Source organism: Schistocerca americana, chromosome X (genome assembly GCF_021461395.2).
Source record: "Schistocerca americana isolate TAMUIC-IGC-003095 chromosome X, iqSchAmer2.1, whole genome shotgun sequence".
NCBI classification, from domain to species: domain Eukaryota; kingdom Metazoa; phylum Arthropoda; class Insecta; order Orthoptera; family Acrididae; genus Schistocerca; species Schistocerca americana.
This window is the reverse complement of record NC_060130.1, coordinates 765,113,149-765,130,864: the sequence shown is the minus strand read 5'-3', so window position 1 is coordinate 765,130,864 and position 17,716 is coordinate 765,113,149. Positions and strand designations below refer to the sequence as shown.

The following is a 17,716-nucleotide window of genomic DNA, read 5'->3' as shown; positions in this document are numbered from 1 at the left end:
GTGGGATGAAAGTGAATTTTGTAATTACACCCTGCCACTGTAGACACGGCCCTCTCTTTCCCAGGAGCTTCGACCTATGCCCAAAAATCAATGTGAAGGGTTTTTGGTCAGTTAACAGGTGGAATCTTCTGCCAAACAAATCTACATTAAACTTCTTGATACCAAAAACTACTGCTAAAGCCTCCTCCACAACTTGGGAACAGTTTAAGTGCATTTTATGGAGATGTAGGTGATTGGTCTTTTAAAGCCATCTAACAGTTTGTGGGATCAAACTGCCACAATGCTGTACTAGGATATATCTGGCGTGAGCACTAACTGCAGGCATTGGATGTTGTGCTGTTTTGAGACAATACTTTAGGGATTGAAAAGCCTGTTAACAGAAAGCCGACCACACACATCTGACTCCCTTTTTGTGCATCTGGGAAATAAACTTCACATAGTGAGCGATCTTACCAAGAAGAGACTTCTTGCTACTGAAGATGTGGCCCAAGTGTTTAATGCTGGGGGCAAAAACACAACACTTGTCTGACAACATAAGCTGTTTACCAAGAGCTGCTTGAAACGAGATTTCAGGTTCCTGCAGTATATGCATGTGTCAGTGCTGTTACAGTGATATAATCTAAATAGTCATTGCACGGTGGATCATCCTGAATCAATTGCTCTAAGCATATTTGTAGAAGGTGGGGGCAATAGCAACTCTAAATGATAAAAAACTATACCTTTCAAGCTGAATGGCATATTTAAGACCAGCAACTGTTTAGATTCGCTGTCTAATGGAAGTTGTGGATAAACATCCTTATTTTTGAAATATATTGGCTCTGGGCTACTTTCATTAACAAATTCTCTGAATGAGGCATAGGATAAAGATCAGCATTGGACTGACTGATGATAGTTACCTTGAAATGGCCACAAATGTGGAAAGACCCATTAGGTGTTTTATGATGATTGTAGGCATCGTTCATTAATTGGTTGACACCAGTTACATGACATCTAGGTCCTTAACTTGTACAAGTTTGATCCAAGCAGCATTTCTAGCAAGAACTGATAATGAGTGAGCTCTACAAAATCGGGCCCCAATAATGATTTCATAGATTTTCTGCAGTAAAATTTGTTGCACAGCTTAGCAATTGTTTGAAAACTGTGTATGTGTTGCGAAGAGAACCTAGATCAGAAAATGGCACTGTTCTGGTGATAAATTTATTTGGTCCACTATTTTGAAATCAATGTTATTAAAGCGGCCCTCAGGAGCTCAGCATTCATTTGCTGAGTACGGACTTGCCGACCCCGAAGTTCGTGAGTTAGGGACTTGTAAGCGCTGCAGGTCTCCTTATACCGTAAGCTCTGGGCACACTTAAACCACCACTGTATGGCACAGCATTGGAACGTTATGTGTCGCAGGGACTGCCCAGATCGTGAGAATGGTAAAAATCTCTACAAAAAAAACCTGAGTCTCAATGTGTGCTGCACGCTGATGAGATGCATGGCTGTTGAGATGAAGCAGTCATTAGCGGGCAACCTTTGGGGAACCTGCCACACCTCATTTGTATAAGGTTTACTCAGGCACGAGGGGCTCTGTCCGAGTGGACCGTTGTTTCCTTAGCTGCTCGTTGGACCAAGATGGAACTCTCAAACTCATCTTCTTCTCCTCCCAGTGGGAAGGGTGTTAATGCCTGGGAGTATTCACACCCAATCCTCCAAACAAAGAAGGGAGGCTGGCCCTCTTGGTAATCTGCATCAGTTGAATTATATAGTAACAGGGCTCAAGGAGACTTAAATCAAAATGTGTTTTTGGTCATTAAGAGGAAGGGGGGATGTTTGAAAAAGTGTCCCCCTTCTATATCCATAAAGACTTGGACGGACTTGCTGGAAGCCTGAAGTCTATAAAGTGGCTGTGGAGTGGTTGCCTACTGGTCGAGACTAGTGGGGCAAAGCACATGGAACTATTTATGAAGACTGAAAAATTGGGTGAGTATGATGTAACTGTTTAACTGCATGATTCCCTTAACTCTAGCAAGGGCGTGGTCACGTGCGATGGCATTATGGATATCGACATAGCCAAATTTAAACAGGAATGGGCATTACAGGGGATAGTGGACGTAGAGAAAAGGATGTGTAGGAATAATGGAGAAATTGAGATCACCACCTTCACTGTAACCTTTAATTGTCCAGCATTGTTTGACCACATCATGGCAGGTTTCCTCCAACTTAGGGTTAGGCCTTATGTACCTAGCCCTATGCGGTGCTACAAATGCCAGTGTTTTGGTCACACAATGCTGAGTTGTGTGGGGTGAAGTGACCGATGGGAAATGTGGAAAGGCAGCCCATGAAGCTGGGACTGACAGTCAGTCTCTAGCAGTCTGTGTTAACTGCCACCCAGTCTGGAGCCAAGACTGCTCTGTTTTTGCAGAGGAATTAAAGATTCAGGAACTAAGTCACCAAGCGGATCCCCCTATGCTGAAGCCAAAAAGGAATACAAGGTAATGAAATCTCCCGTCTTTACCAATTCTTATGCTTTCATGGTACAGAAACCTGTTCTTAAGGTCAATGCCTTGATGCAGACGTTGTCCAGTATACAACCATCCACCACCAGCACCTGTACTTGCAGGTGTACATGCCAAGGCAAAATGAGTAAGGACAAACCAATCCAAGCAGCTGCTACAGAAAAGACCAGCAACAGTTGTGTAGTGAATGTCAAGAAGGCACACAACAACCAGAGTGCCTCTCAAAACCCCCTCTCCCCCTCATCCTCGAAGGGAACAGGGTGCAGGGAAAGAAAGGTTCATGGCGTTTCGGTCAAAAGCTGTCCCGAGTGCCATCAGATGTCATTCTTTCACATCTGGCTGATGAGGACATCATGGAGTTAGGTGCCTTGGATCAAGGCAACCCCTCCACTCCCCCTCACTCTAAAAGTGCTTCACCTCCGCAGTGCAAAGATAGGGGTAAATTAAAACTAAATTGATGAAATGGCTCCCATCCTACAGTCGAACTTGCAGGGGTTCAGGATGCATGTGGAGGAACTCAGTCTCTTATCTCAGGGTAGAACACTGTATCTCCAGAGACTCATTTCCATCAATTGTACACCCCTGAGCTACGAGGCTATGTTGTCCACAAAAAGGACAACCTGAGTGGAGAGAGAGCCAGAGGAAGAGTAGGTATTTTCATCAGTACCAAATACCACTCCTCGCCTCTCTCACATAAGATGACTTTACAAGCAGTTGCTGTATCAGTGCACGTGCGCCATCCGTTGACAATATGCATATAGTGCACTTGATGAAGAGGCCCTAACTGACCTTATTACTCAGCTTCCCTGCCCCTTCATCCTCTGTGGTGATTTTAATGCACACAATGTACTTTGGGGCTCTGCAGCTACCTGCCCCAGAGGTAGAGCAATTGAGAGGCTTCTCGGCTCGTCATGCGCATACTTGCTAAATGTGAGACAGAGCACTCACATCTGCACAGCTACTGGGTCGTTCTGTACCATTGATCTCTTGCTTTGCTCTCCAGCTCTTGCACAGACTTCTCAATGGGAAGTGGGCGATGACTTGCATGGAAGTGATCACTTCCTGATTTGGAAACCATCGTGATGGGTGCTTGGTAGGGTGGGAATGTCGAGACATGGTGGACCATATTACGAAAATTATCCACCACACTGCTGCAGCATCCATTTCACAGTCCAAGGGCAATGTTCGAACTGGGCCAACTAGCTATAAAGTGTCCAGTCGTCTCTACCAAGCATCCATCACAGTGATTTCCAGATCAGGAAGTGATGACTTCCATGCAAGTCATCACTTGGTGGAGTGCCAACTGCTGCTCTGCAATCAGGATCAGGCATGCAGCTCTGCGTAGGTTCAAGTGTTGTACAACTGCATAGAAACTTGAAGTGTCACCAAATTATTCAAGAGAGCAAGAAGAGGTCATGGCAACAGTTCCTGAACACCATTAATCATTCCAGCAAAAGTTCCGTTGTGTGGAAGACCATCAAGAGAATTTCTGGGAGAAGAGGCAGGTGTCCGATCGCTATTGTAATGGGGAACGGTACTCTCCAAATCAATCTATGTGACATTGTCCAGACTATGGCAGCATATTTTGCCACAGTTACTGCAACAGCCAGTCAAGATCCAGGTATTCAGCACCATAGAGCGGTTGTCGAGAGGTGTAGTTTGGACTTCCGGTCCAACTCTGAAGATTACAACTGCCCATTTTCCATGTGGGAGCTGGATTCTGCATTGTCGGTGGCTCGTGACACATTCCCTGGTCACGACAGGATCCATTACAGTATACTGCGACACCTCACAAGGTGAAACAAAGATATCCTTCTCCCACTTTATGATGCCATTTGGGCATCAGATCACTTTCCCGACTTGTGTCGTGAGGCGATTTTACTCTCTTTTAAAACCTGGGAAAGACTATATATGCCCAAGTAGTTACCATAATTTTGCCCTCACTAGCTGCATGGGGAAGACCTTGGAGCAGGTGGTCAACTGCCACCTTGTCTGTATTGTAGAATCCAGGCAACTTCTTAGTCGCTTTCAGTGTGGGTTCAGGAGGTATCGCTACACCTTCGATAACTTTGTCCTCCTGGAGACGGTTATACATCAGGCTTTCCTATGCCAGCATTGCCTTCTAGGCATATTTTTTGACATCGAGAAGGCCTACGATACTATTTGGAGACATCTTATCCTGGAGCAGCTTCATGAATGTGGTTTTTGTGGTTGTCTTCCAATTTTTATTCAGTCCTTTCTCTCGCCACAATATTTTAGGTACAAAGTCGGTGACATCCTGTCTGATAGCTTTGAGAAGAGCAGTGTCCCTCAAGGTAGCATTTTAAGTGTGACTGTCCCTGCCATAGCTATTAATAGCATTATGTCCATAGTGAAAAGTCCTGTTCAGTGTTCTTTGTTTGTGGATGACTTCTCAGTATTTTGCTCTTCAAGTCTCTCAACAACATTATGGGTGCATGGTGTATGGATCTGTGAGATCCTCTTATTTAAAGATGTTAGACACGGTGCACCATGAAGGGATTCGGTTGGTCACTGGAGCATCCAGACAAGCCCCATACCAAGCTTCGATACAGAGGCTGGTGAACTGCCACTTCATGTCAGGTGACGGCTACTTACAGTGCACCAGGTGTATAAAACACTGTCCGCACCATACACACCCACCTACCATACCATTGCTCAGCCTCCACTGGAATGGCTTTTTCGTAACGGGCAATAAGGCCCTATGGGATTCATGAACAAGACTGCCATCTGAATGGGTGTGGCCAGTCTTCATGTTTTACATCACGGTGGGAGTAGATTTCCACCTTGGCTTCTCCAAAGGCCCAGACTTGTTGTGGCGGCAGTGCTTTTTCATCTAGTCAAGGGCTCCTCATTGACAAATTTCTTGCAGACCACAACCTGTATCTTCTTAATGATAGTTCCCCTACTCATATCAGTGTCATCTATGGCATTGTCTTTGCCGTTGTTTTGCTCACTACACCTCTCCTTCTTCCTTCTTTACACTGGCCCCCACATGATGACTTTTGCGACAGTGGCCACTTCCCGTTGAGTCTCTCATTTCCTCCCCACCTCTTGATGCCCAGGTTAACCCTCTGGGCTTTCCATTGTGTTGAAGGGTTTATATGTATATCTCCCAGGTTATGTTTACACCTTCTTCGTCAGGATTTATTGATAGTCACGAAGGCCTTGGCCTTACCTCCTCACTGGCCATGTTCTCCCCTCCTTTTCCATATGTTTCGTCTGGTTTTTCATGCTATTTTGTTTCCTCTTGTTCCCCTGTTGTCCCCGTTGTCGGGATCATAGTATACTATACTATACTATACTATACTATACTATACTATACTATACTTTGGCATGGGCCTGGGAGGTGACAGCAGTGTTGGTGCCCCAACATTTGTAGCTTCTTTGGAGCACCCCTGCTGCCACAGTTTCCTCCCCCCACCCCCACCGTCCTCCTGTTCTTTACTCTTGTTGCTTCCCAGACGTTCGTTTTAGCTCTCTGTTTGCCCGTTCTCACTTCCCCTTGACTGGACTGTGCTGTTCGTACCTTGGTTTCTGCCAACTTGAATCATGGAACCGATGACCTCACTGTTTGCCCCCCCCCCCCCCCTCCTCCCCAAAATCAACCAACCATCACAGAAGTGAAGCTTTCGAAATCTTTGCTGATTTGTGGAGAGAAGCTTCTCACTCTCAATAAAATTTATTGTACTCAGAATTGGTATATGCTCAAGAATTCTGCAAAAACAGATGTTCATTTTGCAGTTCTATTCTTTTACGCTTATTATGTATGATAACCATCAGTGCTTTTTTTTCCAGTTGCTTGGATATTTCTGCTGGGTGAGAGATTCACAATAAATGCAAGCTAAGTATGGGGCCAATTACGATGGGAACTCTTCTAGAAAACAGAATTGGTATTCTATCTGGATGTGGCAATTTGTTTTCAACTTTTTCAGCTGCTTTTCAACCCTAGGGATACCTGTTTTTGTGCTCTCTGTGTAGGAGTTTTTGTGGTCGAACAACAGTATGTCTGTCTGATACCACAGTGTAAATGATTCTTTAAACGTAAAATGTAAAACTTCAGCCTTTTTGCTGGCTTCTTTTTGCCACACCAGACTGGTCTATGAGTGACTGTATAGAAGCCTTGAGCTCGCCTGGGATTTTATCTGGGACCAGAATTTTCTAGGATTCTCAGCAAGACCTTTCAATAATGTATTACTGGAAGTTGTTGTATGCTTCACACATTGAAGTTGTTATAGACACTTGAATTTCTAGTAACTTTTTCCTGTCGACAGTTCTGCGTTCTTTTATGAAGAAAGTGTGCAACAATTTGTTAGCTCGGCATATTCCGGATTTTGTTGTTAAACTGTGATTCATGTTCATCGTTAATCCATTTACTCAGCATATATTCTCCAGTGTGCGGCTTACAGTCAGTTTAAACTTTGCCCATAATTCCTCTATGTCCATCATAGTGGAATGAAATGACATCCGTTCATTGTCCTAGTAGAATGCTAACAACGCTTATCTGCTTTTTCCAGCATAAGTACTCTGCTGGGCTTTGTGATGGATTTCTTATTTTAGTAACTGTCCCAGTTATGATGATGATGATGATGATGATGATGATGATGATGATGATGATATGATTTCTAATCCCTGTCTGTCTGTTGATACTGTTGAAAAGGTTAGGCCTCTCTGTAGCTACATGGTCTAAAGTATTCCATTGGGTGTGGGTTGTCGCACTTGTTACTGTACTTAGTGCGACAGAATGAAGTGGCAACACCAGTTAGTCTGGCCAGGGGTTTGGAGTTTCCCTGGGTGTAAGGGGAATACTGGAGCTGTCCATCTCATTCCCTCTAAATTAATTTCCAGTTTGGGGCAAACACCTCAGCTTTGTACAACCTGTCAGAAAAATAAAAATCTGAACAGAATAAATGTATAACCTAGTAGCTGAGGAGCACATTTTATATTATGACAAGAAGGCATAGATTAACTTTTGTGGTGACCTGCCTTTTAGTTTAACTGACAGGGAAACTAGTGTGGTAAAACTTACAAGCTTTTGTGTAGTGTGTGTAGTCCATCTCAATCTAAGAGGCTGGAGATGTTAGTATATTAGAGGGTAATGGGCTCACCTTTTGGACTCCGGTAATCAGCCAGGCAGCCACATTTGTCTCCTGTCAGTTTTAGATGTTCCACAGTTTAATTTCTCTTTTTTATTGGAGTGTGTGTGTTTTAAGGAAGTTTTCTGTATTAAGCCTTGTGAAATTTTTAAAACAATTTTCAGCCGTACTTCTATCGTGGAATTAATGTGCAGATGCTAAGCTCCCAAATATCATATTAATTTATTGATGTTGTAATATAAAGCAAAAACTTGTTGCCCAGCTATTGGCTTTTTATATTGCCCCAGAGGGAGCAGTGGGAACTTATTAGCAGAAAAGCAACTGTATGTTACCTCATGCTTTATTAAGTAAATAAACTTGTTGTGGATAGGTGCCACAACAGTATGATTGAATCTGTTTTGTATGTGATACAAGGGATGTTGTTGGGATGTTACTTAGTGCAAGCCAGAATCAGTTACCAACTCTTCACACTGTACTTTCTACATACATTGTATTTTGTCTAAAGAAAATGTGGAGATATGCAAGTAGTTGTGAGAAACCACTTCTGCAAAATGTAAGAAAAATTAATTTCATGTAATTTAAGCAGCATTACTTATCTTCTCCCATTCATGTGTTCTCTTATTTGCCGTTGACTACAGGTCCCCGGTCTCGAAACTTGTCCTGTCACAAGGATGCAGCTGTTACAAATTACACATTTCTCAGTTGTATTATATTGCAGGAATAAAATAAGATCTCAAAAGCTTGAAGTCTCTTGTCTACATTCTGGTTATCTTTTCACTACCTCACATGTAAAATAAATAATTTCTTTGTTGGTTTTGCCTTTGTTATACACTGTTTTCTGTGATAAAATTCTCAAAGGACAATTTAACATATTTTGAGCCTAACAATATTACATTCACAAGTAATCACAGTACATGCTATGTAATTGTGTGACTTTGTGTATTATTTAACATGAATGTGTGGTTTTCAGTTGAAATGGTGTGCCTGGGTTGCCTTATATTGCTCCTGTATTAGCTTCGCAAGTTCACGCGTGAGTGATGATACTAAACAAATACTTAGCAGTTTCATGTAAGTATGTTAAAATGTAATGTGTTATTACTTGTATGTTCTGTAAATATTTTAGTGAAGTGACTTCGTGTAAACTTGACCTTGCAGTAAAAGTGTGATTTGTTTTTCTGAACTGGTACTTTGATTTCAGTAGTTGTACCAAGTCTTGGTCACAAACAAATAACATTGATAGCCTTTTGAAATTAATTATAAAGTTCTCTAATTGTTGCAGCACTTATATTCCTGATATTTTACTGTGACGCACATTTGGCCGGCCGCGGTGGCCGAGCGGTTCTAGGTGCTCCAGTCCGGAGCCGCGCTGCTGCTACGGTCGCAGGTTCGAATCCTGCCTCGGGCATGGATGTGTGTGTTGTCCTTCAGTTAGTTAGGTTTAAGTAGTTCTGAGTTCTAGGGGACTGATGACCACAGCAGTTAAGTCCCATAGTGCTCAGAGCCATTTTTGACACACATTTCTGTGTAGGGAATGATCTTAAGATGATATTAAGATCGGTAATCAAGGTTATTGTTTCGTTACATTCTGGATACCTATTATTATTTTGCAATATTTTGGTTCATTGTCAAACTAAATTAATTTGTGTCTTTAGACTGAAAGTTTTGTAGGAAGAAAGAGACTATGTAGCTATTAAATAAGGAAGATATCAGAAATTTTCAGGTGGTCACATAAGTGAAGCTTTTTCAGAACTATGTAGCAGCTCAAACATTGCAAGCATCAAATTTAAGTTTTGATAAATTGGAATTATTTCTCAGAACACATGTTCAAGATAAAGCTAATAAAAAAATTGAGTGGATGTAGCAAATATTTTTATGTAGGCCCAAAACTAAACTAAACTTAAACCCCTTATATAAATTTTCTTTGATTTCACATTGAATATGTCATGAATATAGCACCTTTCCTTGCTAATATGTATCAAGATTCTGTTGTGCAGCCATCAGGAAAAGAACATATTACTTCTGCTTATAAAACGAGTAAAAGGCTGGGTGCACAGACTTACAGACCAATATCACTAACATCTGCTCTTTTGAAAGAATCAAGATCATATTTAATAAGCTCATACATGGACATTCCAGGAAGAAAAGAAGCTGCTCTTGAAGAATCAGTGTGGAACACTGAAAATCTGCTTGTTTTATTCAAAAACAATGCCAGGCAAATGATAGATGTAGGTAAACACAGATATACCATCTACCAAGTTTCTGAAATAAATTAGACTCTGTAAATCATCATCTATGAGAGGTATTTGAGAGGGGGAGGGGGAGAGAGAGCGAGAGCACTGGAGGCTGGTAAACAGGAATGTCTACCTTTTTTTTCAAAAGTTGTTCCCAGCACTGTTGAGGCACTTGCCCCACTGCAACATATGGTGGTGAATGGCTCTCGTAAAACTTCTTGGTGTGCATTGTGAACCAATTCCAAACACACCAGTTGATATCCTTGCAAGAGGCAAACTTTTTGCCTCTGAGCCTTCTTTAGGTCACCAAAATGTCATAATTGCTGGTAGACAGGTCCAGACTGTATGGAGTGTGACTGAGGACCTCTCATTGTGTATGGGGGCCTCAAATTGTCATAGAGCAAAATGATGCCTTGGGTGAGCTGCCCTGATAGTTTCAATCCGATTGCATGGCAAAGGGCAGTCAAGGTTCATGAGTATCACTGCACATGCACTGTTGTCCCATTGTGCTGGAAGGAGATAATTTGGGATCCTTTACGTCAGAGAAGAAGGTGACCCAAACTTTCCCACACTTGTGTGGACAGTCCATTATTTTTTGTGGCAACAACCATGTTTGCTTAGAGTCTTCATCATTTAGTGTCTGGTTCAAAGTGATGACACAATGTTTCATCATCAGTGACCAGTTAACAGGAACTCATTGCCTCTCTTGGCACAGTGCAGCAGGTGTTCAGGATAGTCCCATTTGACATACTTCCTGTGCTGGTTAAAAATTGAGAAGCACCAATTGAGGTGCACACTTTGCAAGACTAACATACATCCTTAATGAATGCGTGAACCCTTCAGACTCTTAATCTGAACTCTGCAGCAATGGCTGCTATTGTAATGCGCCAGTCTTTAATAATCTCCTGGACAATGGCATTGGTTGTACAATAGCATTGGTAATGGGGTATGGCATTCCATCCCTGAATTGCTCATGCCCCATCTTCACACTTGTAACGGACGTGATGTACTCTCATACACTAGTACCATTCTTCGAAGCATTTCTGTTCCCCACACTCCTACTTGATAGCTACACACTACACCCCTGTGCTTTTCTTTTGAAACCTCCATTTCACTGTTTTCAGCAGACTCAGTGCAGTGGGTGTTTGACATTTGTGCACGTGCTTGCTCTGTTGTCTCATGGGTATACACCCATGTCCCTCTAGTGGTGCATTTGGGACCTTAGTGCTCTAATAGGGTGTGCACCATCTTCCGCGGCCAATGACATTACAATCCTTTCAGTAGTTTTCATACACCCTCTGGCTTGTTTCTTTTTGAATACACTTTATAATAGCCAAGGTACAGTGTTTTCACAGATATACAGTTTTGTTGAATAATGCTTGAAAAATAGAACCAAGTATGTTACACTGGATGGGAAACATTAAAAAGAAATGAAAGGTGGGATTGAGTGAGACTAAAGAAGCATAGTAGAACCTCTAATGTTGCCAGTAAAAATAATTTGTATGATCAGATGAGATCAGCAGCACTATCAGATTGTTCATCAACAATGTTGCTGTCTACAGGGAAGTATCACTACTGAACAGTTGCAAGAAAGTGCAGAAATACTTTGACAAAATTAACATTTGGAGCGTATCATCTCCCATGGATTACTGTTGTGGTCTCCAGTCCAAAGACTGCTTTGATGAAAATCTCCATGCAACTCTATCCTGTGCAAGCCTCTTCTCTATGTATCTACTGCAACCTGCATCAGTATTTGAACCTACTTACTGTTCTCCCCCCTCCCTGCACACTTCACTCCATTACAAAACTGACGATACCTTCCTGCTTCAGGATGTGTTCTATGAACTGATCTCTGCTTCTAGTCAACCTGTACCATACTTTCCTTTTTTCCACTGTTCATTTAAGCACCTCATAAGTTACTCGATCTACCCATCTACCCATCAGCACCATGTCAAGAAAGCTTCTGTTCTCTTATTGTGTGAACTGTTTATCATCTACATTTCACCTCCATACAAGGTTATACACCAGACAAATACCTCATAAGACTTCCTAACACTTAAATTTGTATTTGTTGTCAACAAATTAGTCTTTTTCAAAAATGCTGCTATTTATGTTACAGCAAGTCTGCATTTTACATCCTTTCTACTTCAGCCCAAATAGAAAATACTCGTCTACTACTTTTATTTCCTAATCAAATTCCTTCAGTGTCACCTGATTTGCTTACATTTCATTACTCATGTTTTACTTTTGTTGACGTTCACGTTACAATTCTTTTTTTCCATGTTATAACCCACTTCAAAGACTCAATGCATTCCATTCAATTGCTCTTCCAAGTCTTTCGGTGTCCCTGACAGAATTACAATGACATTGGCAACATAACCTCAAACCTCTTCATTCCTCTCCTCTAGTCAAAGTTCTCCTGCTATATTTCCTTCTCTTTGTTTTCCTATTATCAAGTTCCAGTCCCCCATCACAAATAAATTTTCATGTCCCTTAACTATCCAAATAATTTCTTGTATCTTATCATGCTAGATGGCATATAAACTCGTATTATTGTGGTGGTGTTGGCTTTGTGTCTTTCTTGGCTATGATAATGCCTTCACTGTGCCATTTATAGTAGCTTACCCCCATTTTTATTTTATTATTCATTATTGGACTTAATCGTGCATTCCCCATTTGATTTTGTATTTATGACCCTGTACTCACCAGACGAGCAGTCCTTTTCTTCCTGCTATCACATTTCATTAATTCCCATGGTATCAAACTTGAAGCTTTCCATTTACTTTTTAAATTCTCTAGCCTGCCTACTCTATTAAGGCATGTAACTTTCCATGCTCCAACCCATAGAATGGTGTGTTTTTCCTGATGACATTCTCCTGGGTAGTCCTTACTGTAGATCCTAATGGGGGATTTTTTACCTCCAGAGTATTTTACCCAAGAGGAAGTTGTCATTATTTAACCATATAGTAGAGGTGCAGGCTGTCAGGAAAAATATCTGTAGTTTCCCCTTGCTTTCAGCTGTTCACAGTACTAGCATAGCTAGACCATGTTGGTGTAATGTTACAGGGACAGATTATTCGTTCATTTGGACTGCTGTCTCTGCAACTACTGGAAAGGCTGATATCCCTCTTCAGGTGCCATTGGATAGTCTGGCTTCTACACAGTTAAACCTCTGTTTTGGTTGGTTGGATGAATAAAGGGACCAAACTACTAGGTCACCAGTCCCTTTTTCCTTGAACAGATAGGTCTAGATGACTGCATGTCAGAGACAGCCTACCACACAAAAACAAGAAGAAGAAACTTGAAGGTCAGCAAAGCTGAAATAAGGGACAAAAAGAAGAAAGGGAGACACAATAAGAATGGCAAGTGATGTGCCCCACCTAGGGAGCAGCCGGAAGCCCCCGAAAGCAGAGTCCAATGAGGGGATATACATTCCCCACCCGCCACTTACCAGAGGTACTCCACTCAGCAATTGCCTTCTAGGAACTAGCAAGGGAAGCACAGCGGGAGAAAAGGTGAAAAAGTCTAATGGACCATGTGGGGGGCGGGAGTAAAAGAGCACATGAGGGGGGGGGGAGTAAAAGAGGGGGGGGGGAGTAAAAGAGCAGGTAGGATGAGGACTAGGGTGTACCACCAAGCACAAACAACCACAGCCTGGTCTGGGCAGAGGGGGCAACAGTATTCTGCCAACCTGTAAATGGGCCAATAAGATTAAGCGGCTCTACTGTAAAGAGAGTGGTAAAAGTGCTCTTCACAAATAGAACATAAAGCTAAATCCAGGGGTAGCGAATCGGGGAGATAGTCCGTTCCAGGGCGGTTAGGTTGGAACAGACCTGCAAAAATGTGCACCACCATCAAACGGGAGCTACGACGACAGTAGGGGGGAGTCCTCGCTCCAGAGGAGACAGCTATGAGTCAGCAAAGTATGGCCAATACAGAGCCGGCTAAAGATGGTAGGGTCCTAGTGAGAGGCCTGCATAGAGGACCTCTGCAGATTTATAGTATCTTTTATCACCAGTAGTTTGTTTGGTGAAGTCAGAGTGAGCCATTCCATATTCCAGGCACCTAAAACTTGATGGCATAATACAGATCAGAGGTCTGTTTCCAGAATACCGAATTCAAGAGTTGGCTTATTGGCTAACAGAGTTCATTCCCTGGGACCCTTATGTGGCCTGGGGCCTAGGTGAAGGTCATTGAGTGTCTGCACTCTTAAAGGACATGCAGGGAATCTTGGACAGCAATGACCAAGGGATGGCAAGGGTAGCACTGGTTGAAAGCATGAAAACTGCTCAAGTAGTTGCTGTAGATGAGAAAGGACCCACCAGTGCAGGAACGGATATGCTTAAAAGCACGAGAGATGGCTACTAACTCCACAGTGAAAACACTACAGCTGTCCAGCAAGGAATGCAGTTCAGTACGTCCCATGTGAGTATAAGCAAAGCATATGTGACCATCAAGCCATCAGTGCAGACTTCATGTGAACCCCAGGATGTAAAAAGGATGGCGAAACAGAGCGAGGTGGCGCAGTGGTTAGCACACTGAACTCGCATTCGGGAGGACAACGGTTCAATCCCGTCTCCGGCCATCCTGATTTAGGTTTTCCGTGATTTCCCTAAATCACTTCAGGCAAATGCTGGGATGGTTCCTTTGAAAGGGCACGGCCGATTTCCTTCCCCATCCTTCCCTCACCCGAGCTTGCGCTCCGTCTCTAATGACCTCATTGTCGACGGGACGTTACACAATAATCTCCTCGAAGGATGGAGAAAAATTGGCAGTGGAGGGCCTCAGCATGAACAGTCTTTCCGACCTTGTGATAGGTCAAGATGAAGCTTTGGCTGAGTGATGTGCCAAGGAGGTGTACTTGAGTGGGTCCAGAGGAAAAACTGAAGTTCAGAGAGGATAGACCGGATGCGGATTGCAATCATAATCCCAGATCCGGGCCTGGACCCTTGTTGCGGGAGATGAACTACCATGTTTGGAAGAAGGAGATGGTTGTTTGGATGCTTAGTGGAGCTGCAAATGTGAATAGCATAATTGACAAGCTGCTGTTGGTGCCTGATCTGCAATGGAGAGACCCCAGCCTTCATGAGTAAGCTGTTCACAGGGCTTGTTTGAAAGGCTCCTGTTGCAAGTCGAACCCCGCAGTGGTGTATCAGATCCAGTATCAGTAATGCTAAGGGTGATACCAAACCAAATGCCAGACTTCCATAATGAAGGTGGGATTGTATCAGGGCTGTGTAAAGCTGCAGAAGGGTAGTGCGATCTGCATCCCAGCTGGTGTTATTCGGGCAGTAGTGTGTGTTCTACATCTACATCTACATCCATACTCCGCAAGCCACCTGACGGTGTGTGGCGGAGGGTACCCTGAGTACCTCTATCGGTTCTCCCTTCTATTCCAGTCTCGTATTGTTCGTGGAAAGAAGCATTGTCTGTATGCTTCTGTGTGGGCTCTAATATCTCTGATTTTATCCTCATGGCCTCTTCGCGAGATATACGTAGGAGGGAGCAATATACTGCTGGACTCTTCGGTGAAGGTATGTTCTCGAAACTTTGACAAAAGCCCGTACCGAGCCACTGAGCGTCTCTCCTGTAGAGTCTTCCACTGGAGTTGATCTATCATCTCCGTAATGCTTTCGCGATTACTAAATGATCCTGTAACAAAGTGCGCTGCTCTCCGTTGGATCTTCTCTATCTCTTCTATCAACCCTATCTGGTACGGATCCCACACCGCTGAGCAGTATTCAAGCAGTGGGCGAACGAGTGTGCTGTAACCTACTTCCTTTGTTTTCGGATTGCATTTCCTTAGGATTCTTCCAATGAATCTGTCTGCCATCTGCTTTACCGACGATCAACTTTATATGATCATTCCATTTCAAATCACTCCTAATGCGTACTCCCAGATAATTTATGGAATTAACTGCTTCCAGTTGCTGACCTGCTATTTTGTAGCTAAATGATAAGGGATCTATCTTTCTATGTATTCGCAGCACATTACACTTGTCTACATTGAGATTCAATTGCCATTCCCTGCACCATGCGTCAATTCGCTGCAGATCCTCCTGCGTTTCAGTACAATTTTCCATTGTTACAACCTCTCGATACACCACAGCATCATCTGCAAAAAGCCTCAGTGAACTTCCGATATCATCCACCAGGTCATTTATGTATATTGTGAACAGCAACGGTCCCATGACACTCCCCTGTGGCACACCTGAAATCACACTTACTTCGGAAGACTTGTCTCCATTGAGAATGACATGCTGCGTTCTGTTATCTAGGAACTCCTAAATCCAAACACACAATTGGTCTGATAGTCCATATGCTCTTAATTTGTTCATTAAACGACTGGGGGGAACTGTATCGAATGCCTTGTAGAAGTCAAGAAACACGGCATCTACCTGGGAACCCGTGTCTATGGCCCTCTGAGTCTCGTGGACGAATAGCGCGAGCTGGGTTTCACACGACCGTCTTTTTTGAAACCCATGCTGATTCCTACAGAGTAGATTTCTAGTGTGTTAAGGTACAACTAGTACTTTCGCTTAAAGCTGGTGAAGATGGGGAATCAAAGTTGACCAACAATATAAAATCAGTCCTAAGAAGTGGTAAGTCTCCACCACATTGAGTAGTTGGTCATCGAGGTTAAGTTCTGATTGTGGGTGAATGGTACGACGTTGGCAGAAGTGCATGACCCAAGTCTTGGCAGCTGAAAATTGAAGCCATAGGTGAGGGCCCATGCCTGCACATTTTGTATGGTGCCTTCCAATTGACATTCACGCCCACATTAGAGGAGCAATAGTAGAGGCAAAACTAGTCAGCATACAAGGCGGGTGATACTGGGGACCCCACAACCATTGATTGCTACTGGAAAGAGAGGAACATACAGTACAGTTCCATGTGGGACCCCATTCTCTTGGATATGGTGGGTACTGTGTGAAGCACCAGCTCAAACCTGAAACATATGGTGTGACAGGAAGTTCTGGATGAAAATCAGGAGTGAATCCTGGAGACCCCACTCATGTAAGGTAGCAAGATGTGGGGTCATACGCCTTTTGCATGAAGAAGGAGATGGCTGTAAGGTGTTGATGTTGCGAAAAAGCCGTTCAGATGACAAGAGCCCAGGTAAACTTACAGATTATTAGTAGTGGAACAGCCTTGGCAAAACCCACCCTGGGTCGAAGCCAGAAGACTCGAACCCAAATGCCAGCATTCAAGCAACTTACAGAGAACACTGATGAGACTAATTTGGCAATAACTGTTCATCTTGAGAGGGTACTTACCTGGTTTCAGTACTGGGACAATGTTTTCTTGCCATTGTGGTGGGAAATAGCTCTTGCTCCAGATGCAGTTAAAGATGACAACGATAGGCTGCTGACAGTTCACCAGTAGGTGCCTGATCGTTTAGTTGTGGATGTGGTCCAGCCCTGGGGCTGTATCAGGGCAGTGGGCTAAGACACTGACAAATACCCACTCACCGAATGGAACATTATATGGCTCCAGGTGGTGTGTAGCAAAAGGTAATTGCTTTTTCTCAACCCACTTTTTAGAAGAGGGAAGGCAGGCTGATAATTCTTAGATGCTTAGGCTTGAGCGTAGACCAGAGCAAAATGTTTGGCGATGGCATCTGAATCAGTGTAGATAGTGCGATTCAAGGTAATACCAGGTACACGAGGCACAAGGAGTGTCAGCATGTAGCGCTCTTCCACAATCTCGACAGATTGGGCTAGCATTGCAATGAATTTCAGGCACTTGAAGCACCACACAGGGAGGGGGGAGTACGTATGGTTCCACATCATATTGGTATACCATCACATTGACATTTTCAGGCAATGAATCACTCTCAAAGGCCAAGAGGAAGGCACCAATAGTGTCC

At 43.2% G+C, this 17,716-nt stretch overlaps 1 protein-coding gene across 1 annotated transcript in view; it reads left to right on the top strand.

The window, feature by feature from the left end:
* The window catches only part of LOC124556766 (PAT complex subunit Asterix), a 73,600-nt gene that overhangs the window by 47,055 nt on the left and 8,829 nt on the right, over window positions 1-17,716 (top strand). The window contains exon 4 of the mRNA XM_047130774.1: window positions 8,586-8,683. Within this exon, the coding sequence (XP_046986730.1) occupies window positions 8,586-8,683 (98 nt within the window). The remainder of the gene's footprint in view (window positions 1-8,585; window positions 8,684-17,716) is intronic.